Source organism: Panthera onca, chromosome B1, assembly GCF_046562875.1.
Source record: "Panthera onca isolate mPanOnc1 chromosome B1, mPanOnc1 haplotype 2, whole genome shotgun sequence".
In the NCBI taxonomy this organism is placed as follows: Eukaryota; Metazoa; Chordata; class Mammalia; order Carnivora; family Felidae; genus Panthera; species Panthera onca.
Genome location: NC_138342.1, coordinates 4577630 through 4586378, shown reverse-complemented (window position 1 = coordinate 4586378; position 8749 = coordinate 4577630). Strand labels below are relative to the sequence as shown.

General features: G+C 48.9%; 1 protein-coding gene across 1 annotated transcript; it reads left to right on the top strand.

The window, feature by feature from the left end:
* The first annotated feature begins 2547 nt into the window (after nt 1-2547).
* On the top strand, nt 2548-3914 carry BLOC1S4 (biogenesis of lysosomal organelles complex 1 subunit 4). The gene has a single exon (XM_060629201.3). The coding sequence runs from the start codon at nt 2617-2619 to the stop codon at nt 3271-3273; it is 657 nt and encodes a 218-aa protein (XP_060485184.1). The 5' UTR covers nt 2548-2616; the 3' UTR covers nt 3274-3914.
* The last annotated feature ends 4835 nt before the right edge of the window (nt 3915-8749 follow it).

Here is an 8749-nt window from a genome sequence, read left to right as displayed (position 1 = left end):
CCGCGCCCTGCCCCGCCCCCTTCTCTAATAGGCCTTTGGGAGCGCAGAGGTTCTTACGTCCCGGACTTTTTCTTTTACTTAATTTTTTTTTAAGTGAAAGCAATTCTCCCTCCCTCGTATTTGATTAAGACAGGCTGGCGTTCAGAGCGCTTACCATCCAGGGACGCACTGCTGTAAGTGCTCAGATTAATTCATTTAACCTAATTCAATAAACCCGTCAGATGAAAAACTGGTTAAAAACAGTGCTTTTGGTCAGAATTTGAACCTGAGCCATTTTGGGTCTACTACAGTCGCTACTCTTAACTACAGTACCTGCTCTCTCTTCTGGGACAGGGCCCTTAAGTCAAAAACTGGGGATCTCAATTCTGTACTCTCCACCACTGGCTCCCAGAATTTTTTGTCCTGGGGGGATTTCTCTCTCGCTGGGTTGGGTTGTTCTGGTCAGAGTGTTTTGGCCTCTCTTTGAGGTAGGGGAGCCGAAGGGACTCCATTTTGGAAAGGCTCTGTCTCTGCTGTTTTTCTGCTAAGTTCCATTTACTCAAGTTCTATATTTTGCATCCGAATAAGCCAAAGAAGCTGTGTTCCCACTTCCAGGGGAAAAGGAGATAGATTTGTCTTAGACCCCCCCAAACACCTGATAACATCTAAAAAGAGCTGGATCCCAAACATGTTCCACGACATTAGCTTTGAACAAACCTCAGCGGATCAGTACTCCCCTACCTTCGATGATCTATAAATAACACCTTTATTCACCTGCCGCTCGCCTTCGGTCAGACCCTACCCTGGATTCCTGAAGGAACACATACGCTACACCCCTTTCCAATATAAACCCCTAACCCCAAGTGAGGAACAGACTCATTCTCCTTTCCTTTCTGAGTCTCCCAGACATTCTATCTGCTAAATGCTCACTCATGCTATTCAGTAAACTCTGTTTTTACTTTTTCTGGCTCACAGAGCTGGTCCTGCAGGGCCCATCTCTGGGTCCTTGGACCCAGGCTGCCTGCATCATCTTCACCGGACTGTAAGCAACCCAAGACAAAGGGCCACTTCTGATTCGGCTCTGTGCTTAGCCCCTCCTCACCACCTGGACTCAAGGACCTTAGCGAATGTCTTAGAGAGAAGGCCTCCTTCCCTAAAATATAAGTGTCTCTGCCATACTGGAGGTTCCTTGAGGGCAGGTTCTGGTCTCAGTCCTCACCACCTACAGGACCTACAAAACAGCAGGGCCCCGTAAATGCTGCTTTAATATTCATTTAACAAAAAGTTTTTGAGCACTGACAGAAGGCCATTGTGGAATGGATGGAGTCTATTTCCAGCCATGTTCAACCTGTGCCACCCTAGCAGTAATTTGGAGGGACCCTGCTTGCACAGTGGCACAGATCAGAGCTTTCGTTTTCCAGTCTCATAAATAAAGACCAGTGATCTCAGCCTGAGTATGTCAGTGGGAAGATGCATAAGTGAGATGATGTGCATGAAAGTGTTTTGCAAATACCAAAGCACCAGCAGATACTAGTGGTGATAATATTATAACGATTATGATAGTGAATGGAGGTTGTTTGATTCCAAAGGTTTTGGAGTCATCCTTCATTAGGTCCCAGTCCCTCCAATTACTTGCTCTGTGGCCTTGGACAAGTTGGTTAACCTTGAACACATCTTTCTGGGTGTCAATTTCCACCTGTTGCTCTAGGGTGGGCATTGGACATATGATCTCTAATGATCATATGATCCTTATAGTACATAATAATTATATGGTTTACCCAAGATTTTATATCTTGTGTCCTGAGTGCCCCCTTTCACTCTCAAAACTTTCCTTGTTTGATGAACTGGAATTTATTAAAATTATGAAGTGTTCATCAAAAGCACCACTAAGAGAGTAAAAATGCAAGCCAAAGAGTGGGAAGAGATCTTTTCAGTAGCTATATGACAAACGACTCCTATTAAAATTGTACTGAGAACTTCTATAGATCAATAAGGAAAAGACAACGCAATTTAAAAATCGGCAAAAGACTTGAGCAGGTACTTCACAAAAGGGAATATCCACATGGCCAGAAAGTATATAAAAAGGTGCAAAAGTTCATGATTCATCAGGGAAATGCAAGTCAAAACCACAAAGAGTTAGCAATCACTACACATCCACTAGCGTGGCTGAAAAGTAAAATATTGACAATACCAAGTGTTGGGGACTATGTGTAAAGACGCTGAGAACTTTCAAAGTCATCAAGAATATCAAGCTTTCAGGAACCTTCCTTTAGTTTCTCTTCTCTTTCGGTTCACTGTAAGCAGCAAGAAGAAACTAGGGAAGGTAGGAAGCTCTTCACGGGCCCTTGACATGTTCTATGTCTGATCTGGATGGAGGTTACACGATTGTGTAAAAGTGGACTGAGGATGCACGCATCTCAAAATAGTTCCCTTACACCTTCGCGTGTTAAAAAGGGTTCAGTGTGTGAGCACGTGCGCGAGCACGAGCGTTCAGGGGCTGGAAACCGATTGGTGCGCGTGCGTGACCGCCCGTGTGCGCGCGGACGCCGGAAGCAAGGGCGCGCGCGCGCGCGCGCGGAGGGGGCGGAGCAAGGCTGGGAGGCCGGAAGTTGGGCGGCAGCCCGGCCGTAGCCGGCAATGGAGGGGCTTCCAGCCGACCGTGGGCTCCCGCCCGAGGGGCCGGCGGCAGAGGAGGCCGAGCTGCAGGGAGCTGTCTGGAGCGGGGACAGCGGCAACGTGTCCCAGAGCCACAGCAGCGCCTCGGGGCCGTGGGAGGATGAGGGCCCAGAGTCGGGCGCGCCGGGCCGCGACCTGCCGCTGCTGCGCCGCGCCGCCGCGGGCTACGCCGCCTGCCTGCTGCCCGGAGCCGGGGCGCGGCCCGAGGTCGAGGCCCTGGACGCCAGCCTGGAGGACCTGCTCACCAGAGTGGACGAGTTCGTGGGTATGCTGGACATGCTGCGCGGGGACTCCTCCCACGTCGTCAGCGAGGGCGTGCCTCGCATCTACGCGAAGGCCACCGAGATGCGGCAGGTCTACAGCAAGATCGACCGCCTCGAGGCCTTCGTGGCGATGATCGGCGCCAGCGTGGCCAGGATGGAGGAGCAGGTCGCCAGGGCGGAGGCCGAGCTGGGCGCTTTCCCCAGCGCGTTCAGGAAACTGCTGCACACGATTACCGTGCCCTCCTTCTTCAGCAAGGCGCCCTCCGGCCGGCCCCAGCAGAGCGGCTACGAACCCCCCGTCCTGTTTCGGACCGAGGACCACTTTCCCTGTTGCAGCGAGAGACCTCAGATCTGAGTCCCCCGGGCAGCACTGCAAGGGCACGCTGCCTGAGATTATCTCGAGTATTAAATCAGTTGGAAATTCTGCTGATAGACATACACGATGTTGGAGTCTGACATGTTTATATTTTGCACACTCTTATTTCCCCGTCTTATTGATTTCACGTAAGGATGTTTGGTTTTGTGTGTCTTCCAATGCTAAGCTGAGAGCTGCTTGGTCCGGGATGGGACCGGGTTCGGAGAAGAAAAGGAAGGAGCTTTTCTGTGCACTGTGGCAGGACTGCTATGTTTCTGGGTTTCACAGCTCAACTCACAGTATTATTTTTTCAAAGTGTATATATTTTATACTCTTAGGAAAAACTGCTGAGCTGTTCAGGTCTTGTCATTGTTCGATCCTAGTACCGATTCCATTTTCTGTAGCTTACTTTGAGGGTAGATGGTAAGTTGTTTCACGTTATATTAAACTTTTCATATCATGGGTTATACGCCGAAGGAAACGGTAGAATTTCTGAGATGGATTGATTTATCGCATCTAATTCTGAAGTTGTGTTTGAAAGTATGCCCCCACAGTCTTGGTTTGTCCACAGCAAACAAGTCTATATGTGGTTGCCAACATTTGGTTTATAATTTAAATATTAATAAAAAGTTTACATTTTATTGGAAAGGCTTTTCTTCTGAAAAGGACTTCACATATTTCCTTTTTTGTGTGATTGAAAATAGACCTGTTGCTCATGATTTTAGGGATAAGGAAAAGTGGCTTGGGAGCACCTCCTTTAGAAGGCTAATGTGAGGAGTGCCTGGCTGGCTCAGTCGGTTAAGCGACCAGTTCCTGATTTTGGCTCAGGTCATGATCTCACAGTTGGGAAGTTCCAGCCCCGAGTCAGGCTCTGTGCGGTCAGTGCAGAGCCTGCTTGGGATTCTCTCTCCCCCTCTCTCTCTGCCCCTCCCACACTAGCACACTCTCGCTCTCTCAAAATAAATAAACTTCAAAGAAAAAAAAAAAGGCTGAAGTGAAAAACCTTACCTGGTATTTCACAGAATTGTATGTTTCTTTCCTCTCAAAGTAAACACTTAAATCACTTGTGTGAATGAGTGGTATTAGGATTTTGTTCTTTCCCCCTGACAGCATGGAATCTGAAAAATGTTTTGCCGGCCTAAGGGCTTTGATCTTGACTTGAATCTATTTTATTAATGGTCCTAGAGGGCGCTGGACCCCAGATACACATACAGCTTAGGCGGCTTTTGTGTCATTTTTCATAGATCTCAGAGGCTGGTAAAGTAGGCATATTGTCACTTAGCCATATATCATGAAAAGGCGCTAACATAGTCTCCACCTTGGCTTTCTTCTATGTCGCACATAATACAGTTTTTTATTTAGGTAGTTCATTGATTACAAATTAAGGAACTCCTGAATTTAGAAGCTGAAAGCACCCGTGAGCTCCATTTAATATTGGGCAATTACTGGGGACTGCTGTAGTTAGTATATTCCGGTGACATAGTCACTGAATCCGAAAATGTTTCTTACATAACGTCCGTGTTGCTAAAATGCTTTTTAAACTTGTTAATATTAAAAGGTAGGTAGTGATTAGGGCAAATTATGAAAAAACTTAGAATAATTTTTAGGCTGAGATTTAATATCCCCAAACTCCAGAAAGCATACATTAACAAGTGTGCTATAAAGTAAAATTTTATTAGGAATGTATAATGCTTAGATATTTACTTTCATTACCTACAAAAACGTAAATTGGGTTGAGAAAATTAAAAGAATAACCAGTAAAAGATCACTTACTTTACGTTACTTAAAAAAAAAAAAAAAAATACTGGACACAATTACTTTAAAAAACAAAATAAACTTTAAATATTTTATTTAAGATTAAAAAAATTTTTTTTTAGTATTTATTTATCTTAGAGCACAAGTCGGGGAGGGGCATAGAGGGGGACACAGAATCTGAAGCAGGCTTCAGGCCCTGAGCTGTCAGCACAGAGCCCGACATGGGGCTTGAACCTAGGAACTAGGAGATCATGACCTGAGCTGAAGTCAGACGCTTAACCGACTGAGCCACCCAGGTGCCCCTAAGATTTTATTTTTAAGTAATCTCTACACCCAACCTGGGGCTTGAACCCACAACCCTGAGATCAAAGAGTTGCATGCTCTACGACTGAGCCAGCTGGGCACCCCAAATATAGATAAACTTAAAAAAAAAAACAAAACCCCGCTGGTTTAGATGATAACTTACATGATCACATGTACAGCTTATCTCTAAGTGACCTTGGGTTCTGAAATTCTCTTAGTCACTTGGTGCTGTCCCTGAGGTCCTAAATAGAGATTAGTGCGTGGCCTTGTTTGGAATGGGGACTTGAAGCCGGTTTGCATAGCTTAAGACAGATACTAGGTGAAAGTCCCTGGTCTCAAGAATGGGGGTTGCGGGAGGCAGGCCCACCTCTGCCCAGGCACTGCCGCCTTCAGACCTTCCAGGCCCTCTCCTCTCCCACCCCAACCAGCTGGAGATTTAAGGGGGACCCTTCTGGATCTTGGAAAACTGGTCCTTCCCCCTCTCAGAAGTCCATAAAAGTTGGGGGAGGGGGCCAGTTGTCATGTGGGTGACCTCTGCAGACCCATCTCTGCTGCTGGGTCTGGAGCTCTCCTGCTTTCCAGAATAAACAGGGATGGGGTTTAAGAACGCTTGAGAGGGGCACCCCGCCAACCACACCGGAGTCGAGATGTTCTTCACTTCCACACCTGCTTACAGAACACAATGAGCGCTCAGTGTCCCGGAGTCCAAATGACATCCGCTTAGTTCCAAGGGCAGCCTCAGGCGTCCAGAAGTCAGCTTACGAACACACATAAAATTGGGTACTAATGAGCTGGTAAGCAGCTTGTGGCTTCTTTTCCTCTAGCCAGAACTTGAGGAATACGAGCCTTGGACAGAGGAGGGGGATCCGTCATGGGTATAAAAGCGTAGCCCCAGGGCACCCCGGTGGCTCAGTCAGTTAAACAGCCGACTTTGGCTCAGGTCGTGATCTCGCAGTTCATGAGTTTGGGCCCCACGTCGGGCTCTGTGCTGACAGCTAGGAGCCTGGAGCCTGCTTCGGATTCTGTGTCTCCCTCTCTCTCTGCATCTGCCCCACTCGCGCTCTTGTCCCTCTCAAAAATAAATAAACATTAAAAAAAATTAAAAAATAAAAGTGCAGCCCCGTGTGAACCTGCTCACTGTATGATCTAGGACGGGCCCCCAAAGGGCCAGACAGTAAGAACCTCAAGGCCGCATGGCCTCACCTACTCGCTCTCCCACGGACCACATGTAGACACATGGGCAGGCGGTGTGCAAATAAAACTTTATATATAAACCAAGTATTTCTTGAAACAAAAGACCTAAGAGGGGCAAACTACTAATGGTCTGGGATTTTAAGATTTTAAACCTATCTCGGTTAAACTGCCCTCAGAAGGGGCAGCATGGGTAGATGAAAAGCATTAGTTCATAAGGGTTTTTGTTTCCTCTGCCAGTGAAAGCAAATAAGAAAAATGGGCTCAGGGGGCGCCTGGGTGGCGCAGTCGGTTAAGCGTCCGACTTCAGCCAGGTCACGATCTCGCGGTCTGTGAGTTCGAGCCCCGCGTCAGGCTCTGGGCTGATGGCTCGGAGCCTGGAGCCTGTTTCCGATTCTGTGTCTCCCTCTCTCTCTGCCCCTCCCCCGTTCATGCTCTGTCTCTCTCTGTCCCAAAAATAAATAAAAAAAAAAAAAATAAAAAAAAAAAAAAGAAAAATGGGCTCAGGACAACAGACAGGGAAGCCAGGTCACCAGCTGGCCTTGGATGTGAGACCCAGTCCCAAACGGCTGGAACCCAGCTTGGGTCTTCTCTGCTGCAAGACCCACTTTCCTTACCAGGAACGAAGCTTCGCAGACTCACGGCACTGTCTTCTAAGGAATTTGGCTTAAGATGATCTGCTGTCAGAAGTGAGGGCTGACATCTAATTCATCAGTATGACTGCAGGCAGCACCGGCGACACGTCCCAAATGCACCCTCTCCGTCCATCCCAAGGCTACCCCAACTCAGCCACTCGGTGGTCTCTTAAGTGGTTTCCTGCTTCCCCCGTCCCCTCTCCAAGCCCCTCTCCACAGAGTACGCAGCAGCCAAAACTGTCTCTAAAAACCACGGGCCAGATATATTGGGCTTTGCCTAAAACCGTCATTAGCGTCTCATGACCTTGGAATAAAATCTGAATTCTGTTCTCTGGCCTGTCCTACCCTACAGGGTCTGGCTCCCACCCCATCAATGACCTTGTCTTGGGCCTCTCTTCCCTTGCTCACCCCCCTCCAGCTTCACCTTGACCCTGAAAGATACCCACCGTGTGCCCTTCAAGGCGCTTATCACAGTTGTGTCTGTGTCACTCTGGGGTCTGCCTCCCCCACCTCCGGGCAGGCATGGGCTCTGTCAGTCCCGCTGGGCCTCCGCTGTGCTGTCGGCAGGTGACCTGTCACACTCAGCTGTTGAGCGAATGACTGTCAGGCTGGCAGAGCAAAGGAACGGCCAGACATACAGTGGACTCTGGGTCAGGAATGGGAGACAGAAAGGCAAATACAGTGATCGGATCACATGTTTGCTAGGAAGTCAAGCACCATGGGAGGCCTGAGGACACCAAGGAAAGTAAGACTGGATTCTTCTTCAAGAGCTGCACGGGTCGGGTGCCAGCTCAGTCCAACCCAAGGTTAAGGATCGAACTTGTTAAATCTGGTACGAGCGCTCTTAATTGTGCCCCGGACATGTTGATCTAGAATTTTCAGAGCTACCTTTCTGAAGAGACTCCTTTCCCTGCCAAAAGGTTAAAAGATCATCTTCCGGGGCGCCTGGGTGGCTCTGTCGGTTGAGTGTCTGGCTCTTGAATGTCTAACTCTTAGAGGCTCAGGTCATGATCTCACGGTTCATGGGTTCGAGCCCCACATCGGGCTCTGTGCTGCCAGTGTGGAGCCTGCTTGCGATTCCCTCTCTTCCTCTCTTTCTGCCCCTCCCCCCTCATTATCTCCTCTCTCTCTTTCAAAATAAATAGACATTAAAAAAATCATTTTCCAAAGTGACCTACGCTGTTAGCCCCAATCATAGAGAAGGGAACCCATTTCTTTTAGAATGAGAGATTCTTCTTCATGACCTTCATCACCAAAGGGAGGCCTGCCTGTCCGGAGGGGGTCTGCCTGGGACAGAGGATGAGAATAAAACGGCCCCAGGCCCCCTCCAGTGGGTGTGCGACTGCGGGGCCGGGCCGGCCGCGAAGCTGCAGGAACAGCTCCTGCCCCAGCAGGGGGCGCTGCCGCAGCAGGAAAGGCCGTCTGCGAACTGCCACTCGGGCCCCAGGCTCCGGGAACTAAAACACACCGGCGTCCGCAGTGGCAGCCTTGGCTCCTGCAGATTCAGAGCCAGCAGGTCCTGTCCACTCCCGAGGGGCTTGCAGTGGGGGGCCCACGGCTGTCCCCCAAAGCCCCTCTTCTTGCTCGGGGTG

Bases quoted from the DNA above. Each gene is read 5' to 3' on its own strand.
- BLOC1S4 (XM_060629201.3), top strand. From the start codon at position 2,617: ATGGAGGGGCTTCCAGCCGACCGTGGGCTCCCGCCCGAGGGGCCGGCG.